General features: G+C 39.2%; 1 protein-coding gene across 1 annotated transcript in view; it reads right to left on the bottom strand.

The window, feature by feature from the left end:
* LOC150077846 (regulating synaptic membrane exocytosis protein 2-like) overlaps positions 1 to 23054 on the bottom strand; it is a 723475-nt gene that overhangs the window by 451870 nt on the left and 248551 nt on the right. The window contains exons 7-9 of the mRNA XM_090384380.1: positions 18716 to 18802; positions 2329 to 2362; positions 1096 to 1123 (exon numbers count right to left, since the gene is read on the bottom strand). Of these exons, the coding sequence (XP_090240506.1) occupies positions 1096 to 1123; positions 2329 to 2362; positions 18716 to 18802 (149 nt within the window). The remainder of the gene's footprint in view (positions 1 to 1095; positions 1124 to 2328; positions 2363 to 18715; positions 18803 to 23054) is intronic.

Raw genomic sequence — 23054 nt, forward strand, 5'->3', positions numbered from 1 at the left:
CTGTGGCTATGCAGCACCATTTTCAGCAGGGTTCGATGTACTGTGTGTTGTGACACATTACTCCTGTCACCAGCTTTCCGATTACTGGGGAGTTGCGCCACAGTTGCTCTTCTGTTGACATGTACCATCCGGGAGAGCTTTCATTCAACTCGAGCATTGATGAGCCATGGTCGTACAACACCTTGCCGGCAGTTCATGGGTTCCCCCTCCTTTGATCACTTTCAGTAGGTACTAACCACGGTTGACTGTGAGCGTCCCACCAGCCGTGCCATTTCGGATATGCTCTGACCCAGTCGTCTGGCCATTACAATTTGGCCTTTGTCAAACTCTCTTAAGTCCGCTGCCTTTCCCATCTGAAGAACAAGAGTAACACTGATTAACGGAGCTCAGTATCAGCTGTTTTTTATACCATGTCCCCACCCGTGCACATGTCATAGTTCACTTGTAGTTGCTTCGATTTGTGTAACAACTCGCTGTTCATAATGTTTTGGCTCATCGGTGTATATGATCCAATTGCATTTGTTGGCCACAAACAGCACCATGGTTGCAATGAAGAGAACGCTGGATAGGACCCCTCATTGAGGCACACCAGCAGTTATCTGATGCATGAAGATCTTTGTTCCGATCTTTAGCACAAGGGTTCTCTTGGATAGAAGAGATTCTAGGAACCAGAGAACATCACCACAGAAATTGAAATAGCTTTCTAATAGATGTAGGAGTTGGGGTATATAAATGGCATCAAATGATGAATGGATGTCAACATATATAATTGAGAGCTGCTGTCTTTGTTCTAAGCCTTCTAAAATGTGCAGTGTGGTTGTTGCAAGATTAGTTATAATTAATCTTCTACAGATCCCATAGTGTATTTGCTCACGACTTTCACAGAGAATATGGTGGGTGATGGATGGTAGTAGTGCTTTCTCCAGAATTTTTAGCATACAGAGGTGCAAGCGATGGGTCTGTATTGGTTAGGGAGAGTTGATTGTTGAGGCTCAGGAAGAGGCCGGACGGAGTACCTATTCCACTGTGGTGGAAAGTAATGATCTTCAAGGCATCTGTTATATAGGTTGAGGAGCGGATCATTTGATGATGAACTGGGGGATGCCATCGTCACCTGTGGTTGCTGTGAGAGGGAGAGCATTAATGGCTTGTATCATTTGTTTCTTGGAAATTCGGATTTTAGCGAGACCATTAGTGGGATGAAAGAGACCGAAGCCTGGCAGGTTAGGTAGAGCTGGGGCTGTTTAGAAAATCTGGCAACATAATCGAGCCACTCAACCAAGTCGATGTTATTGGGAGGAATAGCCTTTATTTTGTAGAAAGGTTCCCCCTTTTATAGTATTCTTCTGAGGTGCTCCTTGATTGCTGCTGATTTGTGTCTGTTGAATTTGGCCCTAGCTCTGGAGAATGCAATGCGATCTTGGAAATTGCCAGGGTCTTTCCATTTGGCATGCAGTGATTGTTTGGAGTGGAAACTTTGGTGAGTTGGGGAGTCCACCATACTCTGGAGCGCAGTGTGATGATGACAGTCTTGGCAGTGGTATGAAGGGTGATAATATCGATCCATCTGGTCATTAAATCAATTGCAAGGCTCAGTTCGCAACCATCTAAGATGCTCCATGGGATAGTAGATCAGCTTCAATGCCATGCACTGGGTTCAGGAATTGCAGGGGTGGTGATCTTAAGCACAGATTTGGTTTTGGGGATATTAAAGATTTTTTGGGTAGGAGAGCTGTAAATATGATTGCTATTGGTACAATTGAAACATATCACCTGTGGTTTTTTAGTTGACATATTAGTAGTAGTTTGTTATTTGGTTTTTAGGAGCATTAGCAACTAAGGCCATATTGCTCCAGGGATATGCGGTGGTCATTCCCTGACCTTTCTCCATCCTTCATATTTGGTGGTCACGGGCTCGAACCCCAGTCTGATCAAGAAGCATGTGCTACACACTGCTGCTCCTGCCCACCTGGCTACGGAGGCGCCAGTAGTAGTAGTAGTAGTAGCATGTGATGCAAGAAAGCAAGTGTATGAGCTTATGCAGAATCAGCCAAAAAAAAAATCACATCATTCCCTCCCTCCAAATGCCTGTCCAGTTCCTCCTTAAATTTATTTAGCATTAGCATTAGCAGAGGCATTTCATGCAAGATAGCAAGCTTATGCAGCATCAGCCCAAAAAAAAAAAAATAATAAATAAATAAATAAAAAATAACCACTTCCACTTCACCCCTCTGTTCGTTAGAAATAGCTGTCCAGCTGAGCCTTAAACTTATTTAGGCTATCAACTTCCACGACAAGGGTTGGAAGTCTATTCCACCAACCAACCACCCGCTGGCTAAAGGCAAATTTCCTCACGTTTATCCTACATCTGTCTTTTCTCAATTTGAATTTATGCCCACTCAGGGGATTATTCTGAGCAAGAGGAAGAATCCCATCAGCACTGAGCATGCTCAAACCATTCAAGGCTTTATACACCTCTATCAGATAACCTCGCCAGTGCCCAGTCTCCAGACACTGTAATTTGCAAAACTTAAGCCTTTCTTCATAAGAGCACCCCTTTGTTCCATTCACTAATCTTGTTGCCCTTCTCTGTACACGTTCCAGCTTCTCTACATCCTTCTTGAAATGAGGCCTCCAGACCTGTATACAGTACTCTAGGTGTGGTCTGACCATTGCCTTATACAAGGGAATAATCACCTCCTTATCCCTGCTAGAAAAATTCCTATATATCATCGACAATACACCATGAGCTACTCTTGCAGCCCATCTGCACTGGTCAGAAAACTTCATATCTGCCTGCACAACCATCCCCAGGTCCCTTTCATTCTCTACCACTGTCAGTGTAGTACCGCAGAGTTGATACGTTGCTCTGGGGTTCCTGTTTCCAATATGTAGTACTTTACATCTGTCAATGTTAAACTTCATTTGCTACCTCTCAGCCCATCTGTTCAACTTTTCCAGGTTCTGTTGCAGTAGCATAGTGTCAGTAGTGTCCTTGACAACCCTGCCAACGTTGAATGCAATACTCATTCAGTTTGTTTTCTATCCGAGTAGGATCATCAACAGTCGAACCATTGATATCAAGTGGACCAATCTGATTCATACCCTTCCTTCTAGAGTTTACATAAGTAAAGAACTCTTTGCTGTTTTTCTTTGCATCCCTTGCCAAAGATTTCTCGGAATCTGCCTTCGCCTGCCTAACCTCCTTTGTAATTTGGTTACAGATCAACTTGTATCTATCATAGCCTTCTGTGTCACATGTTAATTTGTATGTATCCCATGCATTTTTCTTCTCTGCCATATGTCTCATTAGTTCATCTGACATCCACTTAGGCCTAAACCTTGAACAATATTTCTTAGTTGGTTTGTAAAGCCTAGTAGCTTCCAAGATAAGTTCTTTGAATGCTTCCCATTTTGAATTTGCTGTTGGTAACGTCATCAGTTGGTCCCACTGTATAGAATTTAAATATACTGTCTCAGTCCATCGCAGTCACCTTTACGAAAGCAAAAACCCTTCCCTTTACCCCTAAAGGTAGTTACCTCTTGGACTAAATCCCACTGCAGCACACTGTGATCACTGCCACCTAGTGGTTCATTTACCTGCAGATTCTTAATGCATGAAGAATCACTACTGATAATCAAATCAAGAGTATTACTCCCTCTAGTTGCCTCCCGAACATGCTGATGTAGAAAACAATCATCCAATAAATCCACAAAAGTCTTGCTAGTGTGTGAGTGACCAGCCCCCAAATTCCAGTCAATATCTGGGAAATTAAAATCCTCCATTATAAGACTCTCTGATTTACTGGCCCACTCTATTTCCCCGTACAATACTCATCAGAGTCATTAGGCCTATAGCACACTCCTATTCTCAATTTTGATCTCCCAATGCTTATGTCACACCAAACTGACTCGACACTGCACTGTCCAGCAATGTCGACTGGCTTCACTGACTTGGATTTTATGTATTTCTTAACTAATAGCATAACCCCTCCTCCCTTCCTACCCTGTCTATCCTTTCTGTAGACATTGTACTCCCCAAATTCCAGTTCTGCATTCCTTATATCTGTGACACCACGTCTCTGAAATCCCCACAATATCTGCCTTTGATGGCCTGAGCAACACCTCAAATTTGTCAAATTTATTTACTAAACTCCTAGCATTGGTGTACATGCAAGTATACAAGCACCTGTTCTTTTTCTTAGCTACCCTAACACAACCAATGTGTTTATTTGTACCCCAATGATTCCCAGCAGTCTCTGAAATATCCTGCATCATATTTTCCAGGCTGCGGCTCAATCCAATAGAAGCAGTGCAAGAATCACTTTCACCTCTGCCAGTGGCTACTGTTAATCTATTAGTCCTTGTATCCCCCCAATCTAGCAGTTTTCCGACCCACCTAACACTGCCTCAATAGCATCAGCAAACTTTCTTGCACCCTTTCTATTTAAGTGTATCCCATCCCTGTAGAAGCAGTCTCTCCTGTTAACAAGTAGAGACCAGGCTGAAAAAAATTCTACCCCTTGAGCCTTGCACAATCTTTCCAGGGCCGAATTAATCGACAAGGCTCTCATCATATACTCTCTCGTATCATGTCTGGGCAGAATTGCAGACACTTACAAATTCAACCCTAATTCACGGCTTTTTTTCAACAGTGACCTGTACTTGTTAAGTAATTCTGCCGGTCTCCTACTCTTAATATCATTACTGCCAACGTGTACAACTATATCAATTTTTGTGCCCTTAAAAGATGATATCCGCTCTACAACATCATCAACCTTTGCCCCTGGCAGACATACCCTGGTCCTGTTCCAGCTATCCTTTTTACAAAGCATGTTTCCCATTTCCCTGACAATAGAGTCACCAACAACTACTAGTTCCTTTGGGAAGAGCGCATTCTGCTTTGGGGCTGCCGCTGTGTTGCGTGATGACCAGGTGCAAGCTCTGGCATTGGTGTGGGCAGCTGAGAGCTTGATGGGCCCCTCACTCTTAATCCTTCGAGGGCATCCACCCTGTCCTTCAAGCTCTCATATAGGCCCATAACAATGCTAAGTTGTTGCCTGATTTCCTTACATTCCTTGCATCGCGCACACACAAAGACATCCCCCATGGCAGTATCATGTCCCGTCCCTGACTGCTCCACAAACATCAAGCAAGTAGTGCATTTTAATAGGCTGTGATTCAGAGGGCAACTGCCCCCCTCAGTTCTCCCCTGAGCCACAGCACTCCCAGTAGCTTGAGCCTTTTGCTTTGCTGCTCTGGTCAGAGTCATGATTTCGATTTAATTTCAATAAAATTTCAATTTCAGTACAAAATTAAAAAACTAAACTTATATCTCAACACAGTTATAACGCTATATTTATGTTTCAGTATCGAGTGTTATCTACGAAATCCCTTTATATAACTTCCGTATAAAGTTAAGTATTAATTATTCATTTTTTACTAATTATTTATGTTACGTAACCCAAGTCGTTATATGTATAGTGAAAAGTACAATTTAATTGACAATGAAGTTCAACAAGATTAATTATCTGATTAATTTACAATATTATGTACTATACTATAGTATATTAAGCTTATGCTATCTATTATCACATAACAAGGGCAGCAATTACGAACGGTAAACACGTGGGTTTGATACCCTTTCCGATACTAAGTAATACCTACAAAATCTCTATCTAAGTTACTTTAGTCTAAATATCATAAATAAGAATATAAAACTACTCTAGAAAATAAGTTAATATGCCAATTTAAGCTAATAAAACAGAAAATAAATCAGAAAAAACTTTTCTGTTCCAGGAGCGGCAAAAATGTACGTTCGCACAGGCTACCCTCGTTCTCTATCAACTTCCACAACGACAGATGGAAGTTTGTTCCAGCAATTATCCACCTGCTGGCTAAAGGCAAATTTCCACACATATATTCTGCATCTATCTTTTCTTATTTGAATTTATGTCCCCTTAGGTTCGTAATCTGAACAAGTGGAAGGATCCCATCAGAATTCAGCGTGCTCAATCCATTCAAGGCCTTATACACCTCAATCAGATCACTGCTTAGGTGCCTAGTCTCCAGCCACTGCAATTTGCAGAATTTAAGCCCTTCTTGATAAGAGGATCCCTTCATTCCCCTCACCAATCTTGTTGCCCTTTTCTGTACACGCTCAAGCAAATCTACATCTTTCCTAAAATGAGGGCTCCAGACCTGTATGCAGTACTCAAGGCATGGCCAGACCATTGCCTTATACAGAGGGCCAATCACCTGCTTTTCCCTGCTAGCAAAATTCCTATATATCATTGACAAAACCCCATGACCTGCCCTGGCAGCCTGTCTGCATTGCTCTGAAAACTTCATATCTGACTGCACAGTTACTCCCAGATCTTTTTCATTTTCTAACACCTTAAGTGTAGTACCACACAGTTGGTACTTTTCTCTCGGGTTACTTCTACCCATATGCAGTACTTTGCATTTGTCAAGGTTAAACTTCATTTGCTACTACTTAGCCCATCTGCCCAAATTATCTAGATCCTGTTGCAGTAGCACACTGACATTACTGTCACTAACAACCCACCCTGCCAACCTTTGTATCATCTGCAAACTTCGACATTAAGCCTGATATACCTTCATCAATATCATTGATAAATATACAAAACAACAGTGGACCCCCCAACACCGAACCCTGTAGGACTCCACTAATAACATTAGTCCACGAAGAGCAGCACCCATTGATTACCACCCTCTGTCTTCTCCCACTCAACCATCCTTTTATTCATTGTAGCAACTTACCCTTAATACCATTCTGCTCCAATTTGTACAATAGTCTTCCATGCGGAACAGTATCAAAAGTTTTCCTGAAATCCAAATATATTATATCAAAATTATTTTTTGCATCTAGTTCCTTTGTAACCACATCATAATATCTTATCAAATTTGTCAGACAAGACTTTCCCTTAACAAACTCATGCTGTGTCTGAATTATTGCTGCAGTCTTGTCTAGATGATCCTGCAATGCATCTTTAACCAGTGACTCCATTATTTTACCTGGAACAGAAGTTAAACTAACTGGTCTGTAATTACTTGTAACACCCTTCAATCCCCCTTTGTGAATTGGGGATACATTTGCACATCTCCAGTCCGTGGGAACCTCTCCTGAGTCCAAGGATGCTCTCGTAATTATGGCTAAGGGTTTGTTTAGTTGCTTTGCCGCCTCTTCTAATATAACTGGATAGATCCCATCCACCCCAGGTGCCTTTCTTATGTTTAACTTCAACAATTTCTCCTCACTTTTCTCTCAGTTATTACAAAATCATTAAGCACCATGCTACAATTTGATAACCTTCTGCCATTTTCAAACCTTAATAACATTTCATGTGTGAATGTATATGCAAAATACTCATTCAGTTTGTTTGCTATCTGAGCAGGATCATCAACAGTTGAACCATCGATATCAAGTGGACCAATCATCCCCTTCCTTTTAGAGTTTATATAAGTAAAGAAATCTTTGCTGTTTTTCTTAGCATCCTTTGCCAAAGATTTCTCGTAATCTGCCTTCACCTGCCTAACCTCCTTCGTGGCCTGATTACAGACTAGCTTATATCTGCCATAGGCTTCTGAGTTGCTTGATAATTTCTGAAGAATAGACTGTGTCCAACAGGTTTTGGTGTCTCATTGGTCGGTAATTAACTTGGAAGATTTGGAGTGATTGGAGAGATTCTGTGAGTTAACTTTTGAGGTGTTGGATAGATGGTGGAAGATTGAAGTTTCCACATATGACATGGTTGGCTGCTGGGTGCAGATTATTTAAGCCACCTCCGTAGCCAGGTGGGAAGGAGCAGCAGTGCATAGCACACGCTTCTTGATTAGATCGGGGTTCGAGCCCATCACCACCAAATACGGAGGATGCGGAAAGGTCAAGGGAATGACCACTGCATATTCCCGGAGCAATATGGCCTTAGTTGCTAATGCTCCTAAAAAAAAACAAATAGCAATAACAGATTATTTATTAATCAGTTAGTCGCTTCATCGATAGTCATCGTAGTTGCCGTTGGAGGAAGGACAGGGGTGCAACATCTATAGTGGTATCTTGATGTTTCAGAGTTACCATTAAGGCTTTGATGTGTTGGATGTGCTTGAGGCAGAGTGGATGATGGTGAACTCCACCCTGTCTGTGGTTATCACAAGAGGCAGCTAGTACATGAAAGCCTGTGGGAATGGAGTAGCTTATATCTGTCTGGTTAGACTCTAGCCAAGTTTCAGCAAGGCACAATATTTCTAAGAGTTTGTTAATAGAATCTCTTCCAGTGTGTTAAGTTGGTTTCTTAAGGACCCGGTATTCTGGAACATTATCTGGATGGTAGGAGATGTCATTATGCTTATCTTCCGAGAAGGAGCTTTGCTTCCCGGCTGCACATGAGTGGAGGCTCTCGACGTTGAGAGATCAGGATCAGGGATGAGGCAACCTTGGGTTCCCTCATGATTTAGGGCATTATTAGCAACCTTGGGTGGAGTTTGCTCCAGTATATTAGAGTGGGAAGGCTCTGGTACTGACATTCTTTCTGGCAAGCAAGTATAGTTGCCAAGTCAGCTGTGACTGCAATGGGAGTACTTTCAGCAAGGCACAAGATGTCCAGGAGTTTTTTAATAGAATCTCTTCCAGTGTGTTAAGTTTGTTTCTTAGGGACCTGATATTCTGGAACATTATCCGGATGGTAGGAGAGGTCATTATGCTTATCCTCCGAGAAGGAGCCTTGCTTCCCGGCTGCACATGAGTGGAGGCTCTCGACATTGAGAGATCAGGATCAGGGATGAGGCAAACTTGGGTTCCCTCATGATGTAGGGCATTATTAGCAACCTTGGGTGGAGTTTGCTTCAGTATATTAGAGTGGGAAGGTTCTGGTGCTGACATTCTTTCTGGCAAGCAAGTATAGTTGCGAAGTCAGCTGTGACTGCAGTGGGAGTACTTCTGTTGGGGTGAGTAATCACTTTGAGTTTCAGGGTTGACTGGTAGAGAATAAACTGCCTGATCCTTTCCAACAAGCCAAATGGAGATGCTTCTTATCAGGGCTACAATCAATTTTAAATGATGTGGGCTACAATCAATTTTAAATACAGCATATTGTTGACTCCTAGTTTGTAGTTTGCATACAGTCAGCTGTAGATTCAGCTCTTCATATAAGACTTGTTTGACTAGATCAGTGGCCGTGTATGGTGCGGGTCGAGATACAAAAAGGCTGGTTGTATTCTTTCTGGAGGTGTCTTTGGTCCTGAAAGCTCGCAGCTTGGAGTTTATTGCTGTGCCATACTTTATAGCTTTTCTCCGAGTGTGTGTTCCTTGTCTAGTAATGCTGCTTAGTGAACCTGCTTTAGATTGGGCTGTGCTACTATTGCATTCATCATCTGTCTGAGGTTGAATTGTGCCGACTGAGCTTGCTTGGGCATCTTTTTTTTTTTTTTTTTTTGGTAGTTGTTGGCACATCGGCTTCTGTGGCCATAGTGCACCCACCAAGGTTTTTGCAGTACTTTGATCCAAGCCTGAGGCGGGATTCGAACCCGCGACCTTTGGGTTGCCAGGCAAGCACTTTACCCACCTGGCTAGCCCGGTCGGCGCTTGGGCATCAATGTGGGCTGATGAAGTTGTCAATATATTTTCTAGACTGCAATGGGAAGTCAGTGATAGGTTTGAGTCACTATCAGGGTTTTGAGTAGGGAGAGAGCAGTGCAATTTTATCGTAGTGCATGTTACAGCGTGACTTATGGTGTTTTTGCCACTAGTGCTCACCTTGGTAGCCAGGATTTCCACGTATGACTTATCCCAGGGGAACTCTGAAGATTGAGCATCATACGTGTTTGTTAGGGCTGTGCAGCCATGTTGGGGTGAAGTAGTTGGGTCAGCAGAGTTGCACATAGTACTTCCCATGCTTTCAAGTGTGTGAGAGTTGGCATGCAGGCTGGCGTTGATTTGATGAGTTTTTAGGCAACTTATTATTTCTATGAGATCTTCCACCATTTTGTTGATTTTTCTGTTAATGATTTCCTTTAGGGCTAACTTTATAAGTTGGATGGTAATTGCTGGTTGGTTTGGCACCCTTTGGACCTCTGCGCAGATGCGCTTTGACGGATTTCAAATCTTTGCATAATATACACTGTCTGAAGGGTTGCTGAAGATGCATCTATACTAGCCTCTGATACGGACAGGTCCAGATGGCCTGGTCTGTAGGGAGCGTTGGTTATATTTCTAGAGGAGCTGTCCGTCTCATAGGTATTTAATCCCAGAGGCTCACATCTGGTGAGTATGGGCTTGGCAAACCCAGGGTACTGAGCTGGATATTATCATTCTTCTCTTTCTTGGTGATTCCTTTCTACACTCTCTCTCTCTCTCTCTCTCTCTCTCTCTCTCTCTCTCTCTCTCTCTCTCTCTCAGGGTAACTTGGGGAATTTTTTTTTTGGCTGGTGCAGCATAAGCCTCAGGCTTCCTTGCACCATATGGCTAATAATAATAATAACAATAATTGTCCATATTTTCTTGTGGACTGGCATAGTGATGCGTGTTACCAAGTGGTGGCACAGTTTCCGTTAATTCTGACTCAATGGAAATTATCTGCTTAGTGCTTTGGGCTGTGCTGGTGAGTTCTGTGAGTTGTTGTTGGAGAATTTCAGGTTGTCTATGTTGCCTGATGAACATACTTTCTTGCAGCACAATCCCTTGAATTTCAGCCTGGCTGCCATTGAGAGGTTCTGCCAGCTGGATGGGGATGGGCCCGAAGATCCAGGGCAGATGGCATTGTCACAGCTAGTACAGAGGATGATGTCACCAGTCAAATGGATAAATAGGGCACACTTCTGTGTCAAGTTGAGAGTTTTTCCGTTTCTGCTCATGGTTGAGAGGAATGCAGTGGAGATATTCAACAGACGGGTGTTTGCTTAGCCTACGTGGATGTCTTGCCATGAGTTGGTTTCAGGCTAGAGGTTGTGAACTTTTTGTGTAGTGGAATAGTAAGGTAAGCAGATTCAGCAGGAGGCTGAGTGATAGCAACAGGCACACTTCAGCTTAATGCTGTGATTGGATTGTAATCTTTTCAGCATTCAGGGCTATAGCTAGTGGACAAAGGCAGACATTACAATGTGCTGTAGCATTTTGTACTCACTTGCAGTAATATGAATATGGAAAAACAGTAAATAATATTTACCTGATTCAGGTGGTAGGATGAAAATTTTGTCAGTGGATCAATCGCTTGATAAGGATGCAGGTGATGTGTACTTCATCCATAGGTTAAACTTAAAACTACTGTAATTAGCATTAAATGGCAGAGCACACAAACTACTGACTGACTCACACAGATGCATGCACGTTCTAATAAATCATTGATACAAATGGAGAGGCTAACAGTTTTGGAAAATTCAAAGATCAGCTGGATAGTAACCTACGGAAAGGAAATGCATAGGTTGTCAATTTCCTTTTCTTTTATTATTTATTAATTATTTATTTTATTATTATTATTTTACTCTTTTTTTTATATGCGGTGGTCATTCCCTAACCTTTCCGTATCCTCCGTATTTGGTGGTCATGGGCTCGAACCCCGGTCTAATCAAGAAGCGTGTACTACGCACTGCCACTCCTGCCCACCTGGCTACGGAGGTGCCTCTGTTTTTTTTTGGCTGGTGCAGCATAAGCCTCAGGCTTCCTTGCACCAAATGGCCATTACTAATACTAACACTAACCCATAGCTTGTTAACTTTCCCCAACCATAGTCTCCTGACAGGATGAATTGTCCATGTGTGTCTAACAGCAATTTTTTACTGGTTACTGATGCAAATTACATCAGTAAAATTACAAAAAATTGTAAAATTAAAAAATTGCAAAATTACAAAATTTTTGTAATTTTTCTTGCAAATGACATAAAACAATTCAATAAATAATTCTATTTACATGTTTTTCAAACATTTCTCTTTTGCTTCAATCAAATTTGCGAGTGCTGCATAAGCATTTACGGAAATTCCAACTTACGAAGAGTTCCGCGGAACGCAATCCTTATGTATGTCAGGGGGTGGTTGTACTGTAAGATAAAGGATGGGCTTGGCCATCATACTCACTGTGTCTGAATTCATATGATTATTTTATAGAGGGATTCTTGATGGATAATGTCCACAGGAATGATCCACAAACTGTTGAAGGTGAAAACACAATTGTTAAGGACAGGAATCACAGTTGTTATGAAGGACACCTCTGAAGGAATACTGGTTACTGTTATGATAAACTTCAATCAAAGGTCAACTGGTTTGTTATCTATGCGAGGAGGAAAGCACATAATTTGTATTTTCTTATCTACTTTTTTCTTTGTTTATCAAATGTGGTCACACATTTGATAAACTAATATGGTCACACAACCTGTGAGTTGGATAAAAAATACAATTTTGGCATTGTATCCACCAGATCTATTGCTGAATTGCTTGAGCAATAACCCTTGTCATATGTATTTATGTATTTAATGGTACCAACTCACCAATGTCAGTGCAACACATCAAAAAATATTAGCATTAAAAACTATTGCATCTTCTCATGATAATCCTGCATATAATGCCAAAATTGTATTTTTTATCCAACTCACAGGTTGTGTGACCATATTAGTTTATCAAATGTGTGACCACATTTGATAAACAAAGAAAAAAGTAGATAAGAAAATACAAATTATGTGCTTTCCTCCTCGCATAGATAACAAACCAGTTGACCTTTGAATTTCTTCAATCTATCAGCCTAAACTACCTATGAAGGTACCTTGTTCCATCATTGCTGTTAAGATTATCCCTAGCATGGTCAGACTAACCATTAGTTACTGACTTTACTCTTAGAATCGCCTTTATGTATTTAGTCAGAATGTCAGGGCCTTTCTAATAAACTCCAGCCACTACAAATGCTTCTGTTCATTACAGACTTCAACCTCATCTGTGTAACAAAATCACAGCATGATAAATGAAAAAAATTATCTGTTTGTTACATCTTTGTCAGCAACAGTAAACCTGCCAAGTATGGGATTGGTGGTGGTGGTGTTTTCTTGTTCTTTCAAAATAAATATCAGTAAATTAGATTATATACTAGCTCATATAAGAATCTTGAAGCTTTTAAACTGTTCCCAAATACTAGTGAAAGTTTCCACCAGTACATTATAAATTTGCACAATGTACCTCCCTTCTGACTATGATGGGATCTCATGAATTGAATTTCTTTTTTTTACTTGGATTTTTTCATAATCCTTATCCTTTTCATCCAACTATCATTCTTGATAACTTCAATATGCTGTGGTAAAAACATATCTACAAGAGTGATCTTTATTCCTTAATGAGGTATGTGAATATTATTCAGGCTAGATCTTATTTATCACAATATTCCAAGTTTATCTCTGTTAACAAGAAGTTGTTCCCTTCATCTTATCCCCTCCAAAAACTTGTGATCATTTTATTTCTGTGATCAACAATATCCCTAGTAAGATAATTACTAGTACAAATGGATTTCCCATCTTTATCTTATAAAACTGTAGCACATTAATTATCAATACCCTTTTGTTCCTTTTCCAAGAGATCACTAGATCAGCAATTACTTCTCTTATTTGGAACTCTTACTATTTTAAACCCATCTCAAAAACATATAGTTAAAAGCATGATTTAAAAAAAAAAGCACAAAAAGAAAACAACACAACAAAAGTGTAATTTAAAAACTGTTAAAAAAAAAAAAAGGAAGTACAAAAAACTTCAGAGTACATTATGCTACACTAGAGCACAAACTTTGGATTTCTTCACTGGACCTTGCAGGTTGCACAAAGTGGCCTGCAAAACCCAAAGATCTCAGTATATAAGAGCCCGATCATCACTGGTCTAAATGAAACTCACAAGAACATTTTGAGCAATTATGAAGAATTTCTTGAACTACTTCTTGCTTAAGTGTTTGATGATTTCTCTGTAATTGAAGTCCTAAAAAAAATACTACTGAACATTTCTGGTGTTCTGTGATGGATATTTCTCAATTAAAAAAAAATTAAACGTTCATTTCAATTCCATTATTATGAGTATGATTAGAGGCTGTTCTCAAACTCAAGAGTTTGAGAACAGCCTCTAATCCTCTATTTTTGCAAATAAACAATTATATGGTTAACAAAAATGTTTACAATGTGTTTTAATTGAAACCATTCATTTCTAAAACCTTAGCATATCATGACATTAAAATTCATTTATAACTCTGATACTTAAAATGCTTAGGATTTCCATAATTTTGGGTTATTCTCAATCAATTACAGGAAACTAAACAATTTTGCAATACTTTGAAAATAAGGCAAAAAATAAAAAAACATAAAAACTAATAAAAAATATCTAAAATAAGCTAGAGAAATTATATTAAAGACTGATAAACTATAAAAATTTAAAAATAATGCATAAAATCACAATATATCTATAGCTTTCATAGAAAAATTTATTCCTCTCTTCAAGAGAACTTGAAAATTAAGTTACAACTGGATGCAGGCAGTGCTTTTCATTCTCCACTTCCCTGTGTATAGTACCACATAGGTGGTATGTTTCTCTTCGATTACTGCTACCCATATGCAGTGCATTTGTCAATGTTAAACTTCAGTTGCCACTTCTCAGACCATGCCTAACTATTCTAGATCCTGTTGCAGTAGCATACTGTCATTCACAACACTACCAACCTTTGTATCATCTGAAAACTTAGACATTAAACCTGATATACCTTCATTGATATCACTGATAAATACACAAAACAACAATGGGCCCAGCACCAAATCTGGGGGACTAATAACATTAATCCACGTAGAGCAGTGTCCATTTATTACCACTCTCTGCCATTACCCACTCAACCATCCCTTTATCCATTGGAGCAACTTGCCCTTAATACCATACTGCTCCAATTTGTACAGCAGTCTTCCATGTTCAACAGTATCAAAAGCTTTGTCTAGGTGATCATGTACCACCTCTTTAACCAGTGACTCCATTATTTTCCCTGAAACAGAAGTTAAACTAACAGGTCTAAAATTATTTGTGTCACCTCTGAAACCTGTTTGTGAATTGGGGATACATTTGCACATCTCCAGTTCATGGCGGCACCTCCGTAGCCAGGTGGGCAGGAGCAGCAGTGCGTAGCACATGCTTCTTGATTATAACAGGGTTCGAGCCCGTGAAAACCAAATACGGAGGGTGCCGAAAGGTCAGGGAATGACCACTGTGTATCCCCGGAGCAATATGGCCTTAGTTGATAATGCTCCTAAAAACCAAATAACAACTCCAGTCCATGGGAACCTCCTATGACTAAGGATGCTCTCATAATTACGGCTAAGAGTTTGCTTACTTCCCTTGCTGCCTCTTTCATTATAACTGGATAGATTCCATCTGCCCCAGGTGCCTTTCCTATGTTTAACTTCAACCATTTCTCCTCCACTTTGCTCTCAGTTATTACAAAATCACTTATCTCCCTGTTAGAGTTTGATAAACTTCTGGCATTCTCCTCCTTGAATAACTCCTCATGTGTGAATGTAGATGCAAAATACTCATTCAGTTTATCAGCTACTTGAGCAGGACATCAACAGTCGAACCATCTATGTTAAGTGGACCAATCTGACTCATCTCCTTCCTTTTAGAGTTCACATAAATAATGAACTCTTTGCTGTTTGTCGTAGAAGTTGATAGCTTAAATAGATTCAAGGCAGAACTTGACAAACATTTGGAGCGAGTGGATGGGTGAAATAAGGGTGGTTTTTTTTTTGGCTGCTGCTATATAAGCTTGCTTTCTTTTATCATGTGCCTTTGCTAATGCCTATAACATACTCCTACTCTCATTTTCCCTTTCCCAGTGTTTATGTCACACCAAACAGACAACACTGCGCTGTCAGCCCATGTCAACTGGATTCACTTGTTTAGATTTTATGTGTTTGTTAACTAACAGCATAACCCTTGCTCCCTTCCTACCCTGTCTGTCCTCTGTACACATAGTACTTCCCAAATTCCAATTCTGCACTGCTTATATCTGTGTGACACCATGTCTCTGATATCCCAACAGTATCTGCCTTTGATGTCTTGATCAGCATTTCAAATTCATCAACTTTATTTTCTATACTTCTAGCATTAGTGTACATGCAAGTATACATGCACTTGTTCTTACTCTTAGTTACCCTAACTCAGCCCATGTATTTACTTCTCTATGATGACTCCCAGCAGCTCTTGAAGTCCCCAGTAACTTGCTCTCTAGGCTGCTGCTCACTACAATAGAAGCAGTGCAAGAATCACTTTTGCCTCTGCCTGTGGGTACCATTGATCTTTTAGTTTGTGAATCCCCCAAGCTAGCTGTTTTCCGACCCACTTAACACTGCGTCGATAGCATCAACAACTTTTCTTGCACCCTTTTTATTTAAGTGTATCCCTGTAGAAGCAGTCTCTCCTCTCTGCAAGCACAGACCACACTGAAAAAAATTCTACCTTGTGAGCCTTGCACAATCTCTCTAGGACCAAACTGATTGACAAGGCTCTCATCATATACTCCCTCCTATCATGTCTGAGCAGAATCACAGATACTTCAAATTTAACCCTAACTTGAAACTTTTTTCCAGCATTGTCCTGTAGTTGTTAACTAAATCTACAGATCTCTTACATTTAAGGTCTCTTACATTTAAGGTGCCAACAATATCACCTTTTGTGCCCTTAAAAGATGATATCTGTCCTACAACGTCATCAACATTTGTCTCTTGCAGATATATCCTGGTCCTGTTCCACCTATCCTTTTTTGTATATTCCCCATTTCCCTGACAATAGAGTCACCGACAATAACTAGTTCCTGTGGGACCAGTGCATTCTGCCTTGGAGATGATGGGCTCCTCATATTAATTACTTCGAGGGCATTTACATTACATCTCAAATTCTCATAGATGCCAATCAGAATGTTGAGTTGGTGCCTAATTTCTTCACAGTCTCTGCACCTAACACACACAAAAAGACATCCTTAGCTGGATCATGTCCTGTTCTAGACAGGTCTACAAACATTTCACATTTCGAACATCGTTTTATACTTTGATGCGTTGGACAATCACCCCCTTCGGTTCTCCTGCAAGTCACAGCACTTTGGCTATTCTGTGAATGTTGCTTTGCTGCTCTAGCCTAGGCCATATATTGCACCAAATAAGTATAATTTATTTAACAATGAACTTTAATAAGATTAATAAATTTTACTGATTATTGATAATACTAAACTAATCTAACAGATTTCTAATACAGTGCTACGTTTTTCGCTATCTAGTTTTACATTAAACCTTATGCTATTCCGTATCGTATAACAATCGTGGCAAGTTACGAATGTAAAATCTATGGACACTAAGTATTAACTTTAAAAATAGCTATCTAAATTCGAAAAAAATCCACGAAGCTTGGCTAGAACTAAAAGATACTTATAGAAAATAATTTAGTATAACAATTAAGTCTAGCTGAACATTCATTATTAACAGCACAGATTTATCTTTTAATCTCCAGTAGGATTCTCCAATATAATATCTATTGTAGTTACATCATTGTAACTCATATATTACACCAATTTGCCTACTGTAAATGTAAGACATAATTTTTACTTTGCTAAACCATCATCATAACTGACTAAAATGATCTAATGCACCTAAATACAATCATCTCCATTTAATGTATCCATACTAAATTTTTTTGATAATGATTTTTACCATTTTCTTCTGCAAAAGCCAAGTGTAGAATACAATATCTTTTTTTCCACAAGGTCAGTTCAATGACTGCTTAACACAAGAATTATGCTACTACAATGACTGCCAATTTTCTCCTGTATGACAGCTTCCTGAAGGCAAACATGTCATCATATAGCACTACTACAGTCATATGTGACTGCAGCAGTCTTATTCTAATTTGTGATGTCTTATTCTAATCATTTAAATGCCCACACATAATCTGATTGAATACAGTTTTACTGAAGAAGGGACTAATTTTTCCTAAAAGTGGCAAACGTAACTGTTATATCATTATATTAACTGTTATAAAATGAATCATGTATTTTATCAGATACTCACTAAAGCTTATTCTATACATTTTATTTATTATTTGTATCATGTTTGTGGCTTTATATTAAAGTTGACATAATTTTAGTAATGTGACAGAACAAAATGTTTGTCCCATTTTGAAAAGTCTGGGTTAAATCCAATGGAGACCAAAATTCTGAAAAGCCTCTTCAACCAGAGCAGTAGTTAGCTAATCTTGTGGATGAAGTGGTGCAATTTTTTCTGGAAATTACTCTGGGCTTGTTTTTCAGCATACACACACAACACACAACATGCAAATGGCCCATTAAAATACACCCACACCCTTTTACAGACAATACATGTTACAGATCACATCTAGTACCATATGAACTGTGCACCTTTAACACATCATCTACAAAAGTAGATGATGTGTTAAAGAATTCCACTTAGCCTTTTTGATAGCCTGTGACTACCGATTGAGAACATTCAAAAATTATGGAAATGTTATCCATTTAACAAGTCCTTTTAAGAGCATTAAAATGCTTAGGAAAAGAGGGACACAAAAATCAATATGGTTCTTTAAATCTGGTGGTTTCTACCAAACCTCCAGTATCAAATGTTAAAATATAAGGTCTAATCCTTTATCTTAAGAAATCAAATACAATTATGATAATATTTATTCAGAAGCAAGCTACTTACCACCAGATCCTACAGGAGGGGTAATTCCAATATGAGTATGGCGCCTTATAGATCTTTCACGAAGATTAGCTCTACCAACATCACTATAAAGAGCAATGCAACATTTGATTTTAAATGCAATTACAATGAATACAATAATAATAGTAACCAGTTTATTTATAAAAATTATAGAAGTATAAAATGTGCATCATGAAAATAATGAAAAATATGACACTTTTATTATCACATAACAATATAGAATACTATCATCTCTGATCCACAATGAGTGCAATGGTATGGGGGGAGGGAGGGAGGGGGAGAGAGAGAGAGAGAGAGAGAGAGAGAGTAAATAAGTAAATATTTACTTTATTTAAATATTTATTTAAATATTCTTTATTTAAATTACTTTCTAAAGTTTAATTTTGATTTCTTAATTTATTACTATATTTATACAGAAATTCATAACAGGTGCTTGAAATTTCCAATGCCTCCTATTGATGAGCAAATGATTCTTAAAGCCAATTCAAATTCTGTGGGATGCAAGATACTTTGTTAGTGGTCTTCACATAGCCTCTATGCTCCTTGACTCAAATCCATTAGATGGTTACTCGTAAAAACATCTCAGCTTAGCTCAATATACTATTGGCTTATAGGGCTGAGATGTCAACAAAGACTGGTTCTTTAAGAGCATTCAACAGGCTGTTGAATATTCAAACTGTGGATTAGAGGAATTCTAACCCATAGAAGCTGCGCTGTCCACGGAATCACTTGTTCGGCAATATTAAACAACCAGCCTAAAGGTTGGTTGTTTAATTCAAATACAAATTTTTTCACAAATTTCATTTTGCATACATTTTTTTTTACACACAAAAAATTGTGAATTTCTCATGTATGAAAAAATGAATTAGCATTAGCATTAGTTGAGGCATATAATGCAAGAAAGAAAGCTTATACAGCATCTGCCAAAAAAAATAAAAAAAAACCTTCCCATTTCACCGATCCAGTCACTCCAAATGTTTCAACTTCCACAACAACAGATGGAAGACTGTTCCACCAATCAAATACCCGTTGGCTAAAGCCAAACTTCCGCACATCTATTCTACGACTGTCTTTCCTCAATTTGAATCTATGCCACCACAGGTTCTTAGTCTGAGCAAGTGGAAGTATCCTGTCAGCACTGAGCCTACTCAAACTATTCAAGCCCTTACAGAGTTCAATCAGATCACCTTGCATGTGTCTAGTCTTCAGATTCTGCAACTTGCAGAATTTATGCCTTTCTTCGTAAGCGCACCACTTTGTTCCACTCACCAATCTTGTTGGCCTTCTCTGTACTCATTCTAGCAACTCTACATCCTTCCAAAAATGAAGCCTCCAGACCTGTATACAGTTCTCAAAGTGTGGTCTGACCACTGCTTTAGACAAAGGGATTATCACCTCCTTGTCTTTGCTAGCAAAATGCCTATATATCATTGACAAAACTCCATGACCTGCTGCCAGAGCAGGTCATGGAGTTTTGTCAATCCATCTGCACTGCTCAGAGAACTTCATATCTGACTGCACAATTAAAACCCCAGGTCTTTTTCATTCTCCACCTCCCTGAGTGTAGTACCACAGAGTTGGTGCGTTTCTCTTGGATTACTGCTACCCATATGCAGTACTTTGCATTTGTCAATGTTAAACTTCAGTTGCCACTTCTCCACCCATCTGTCTAACTTTTCTAGATCCTGTTGAAGTAGCATACTGTGTTTAGTGTCAATAACAACCCTTCCAACATTTTTATTATCTGCAAACTTGGACATTAAGCCTGATATACTTTCATCAATATCATTGATAAATACACAAAACAACAATGGGCCCAGCAACGAACCCTGGGGGACTCCGCTAATAACATTAATCCACGAGGTGCAGTGTCCATTTATTACCATTCTCTCCATCTCCCCACTCAACCAACCTTTTATCCATTGCAGTAACTTTCCCTTAATGCCATACCACTCCAATTTCTACAGCAGTCTTCCATGTGCAACAGTTTCAAAACTTTCCTCAAATCCAAGTATATGATATCAAAATTATTTTTAGCATCCAGTTCATTTCGTATATATCAAAGAAATATAGGAAATATATTTCTTTGATATATATGAAATATATGATATATGATATCAAAGAAATATATGATATATATTTCTTTGATATCATATATTTGGATCTTAGAAAGGCTTTTGATACTGTTGCACATGGAAGACTGTTACACAAATTGGAGCAGTGTGGCAATGCTGCTATGGATAAAGGGATGATTGAGTGGGAGAAGACAGAAAGTGGTTATCAATGGACACTGCTCTTCATGGACTAATGTTATTAGTGGTGTCCCCAGGGGTCCATGTTGGGCCCATTGTTATTTTGTATATTTATCAATAATATTGACAAAGGTATATCAAGCTTAATATCCAATTTTGCAGACAATACCATGGTTGGCAGGATTGTTAATGACACTAATGACAGTAGGCTACTGCAACAGGATCTAAAAAAGTTGAGCAGAGAGCTGAAGTGGCAACCGAAGTTTAACATTGACAAATGTAAAGTACTCTGTATGGGTAGCAGTAACCTCAGAGTAACGTATCAACTGTGTGTGGTACTACACTCAGGGTGGCAATTGTGCAGTCAGATATGAAGTTTTCTTAGTTGTGCAGACAGGCTGCAAGAGTAGCTCATGGTGACTATAGGATATATAGGAATTTTGCTAGCAGGGATAAAGAGGTGATGTTCCCCTGGTATAGGAGAATTGTCAGGCCGCACCTTGAGTACTGTATACAGGTCTGGAGGCCTCGTTTTAGGAAGGTTGAAGAGCTGCTGTAATGAGTACAGAGAAGGGCAAAGAGATTGGTGAATGGAACAAAGGGTTGCACTTACGAAGAAAGACTTAATTTCTGTAAATTGCAGTGTCTGGAAACTAGGCACCTGTGAGGTGATCTCATTGAGGTGTATGAGGCCTTGAATCACTTGAGCAAGCTCAATGCTGATGGGATTCTTCCTCTTGCCCAGATTAATCACCTGAGGTGATAAATTAAAATTGAGGAAAGACACTTGTAGAATAAATGTGTGGAAATATTCCTTTAGCCAGTGGGTGGTTGGTTGCTGGAACTAACTTCCATCTGTCATGGAAGTTGATAGCTTAAATAAATTTAAGGCTGAGCTGGACAGGCATTTGGAGTGAATGGATGGGTGAAATGGGAGGGTGTTTTTTTTTGGCTGATGCTTTATAATAACTTGCTTTCTTGTATCATATGCCACTACTAATGCTAACTTCAGAAATTTGTGACCACATCGTAGAATCCAATTAAATTTGGTTAGACAAGACTTCCCCTTAACAAACCCATGCTGTGTCTGAACTATTACTGCTGTCTTGTCTAGGTGATCCTGTATCACCTCTTTAACCAGTGACTCCATTATTTTCCCCAGAACAGAAGTTAAACTAACAGATCTATAATTATTTGTGTCACCCTTTGAACCCCCTTTGTGAATTGGAGATACTTTTGCACATCTCCAGTCCATGGTGACCTCCCCTGACACTAAGGATGCTCTCATAATTTTGGCTAAGGGCTATAATCATGAGATGGCTTTGCCTTGCCACCTCCATTATAACTGGATAGATTCCACCTGCCCTAGGTGCCTTTTTTATGTTTAACTTCAACCATTTCTCTTCCACTTTGCTCTCAGTTATCACAAAATCACTTAGTTCCCTGTAGATGCAAAATAGTCATTCAGTTTATCAGCTACTTGAGCAGGATCATTAATAGTCGAACCATCTATGTTAAGTGGACCAATCTGATTCATCCCCTTCCTTCTAGAGTTTACATAAGTAAAGAACTCTGCTGTTTTTCTTTGAGTTCTTTGCCAAAGATTTCTTGTAATCTGCCTTTGCCTGCCTAACCTGCTTTGTGACTTGATTACAGACTAGCTTATATATGTTGTAGGCTTATATAAGCTAGTCTGTCACCATATAAATTATTGTGTCACCTGATAATTTATATGCATCCCATGCATTTTTCTTCTCTGCCACGAGCCTCGTTAATTCATCCAACATCCATTTAACCCTGAACCTTGAACAGTATTTCTTAGTTAGTATGAAAAGCCTAGTAGCCACCAAGATTAAGTCCCTGAAGGCTTCCCATTTAAAATTCACCATTGGTAATAACATCAGTTGATGATATTACCAACAGTAAATTCTATAGAATTTAGCTCTCTATAGAATTTAAAAACTGTCTGAGATCTCTGTAGTCACCATTACAAAATCAAAAACCCTTCCCTTTAACCTTGATCGTAGTTACATTTTTAAGTAAATCCCACATCAGTACACTGTGA

The sequence above is a fragment of the Mastigoproctus giganteus genome, chromosome 11, assembly GCF_048544385.1.
Source record: "Mastigoproctus giganteus isolate SK-2022 chromosome 11, ASM4854438v1, whole genome shotgun sequence".
Lineage (NCBI taxonomy): Eukaryota > Metazoa > Arthropoda > Arachnida > Uropygi > Thelyphonidae > Mastigoproctus > Mastigoproctus giganteus.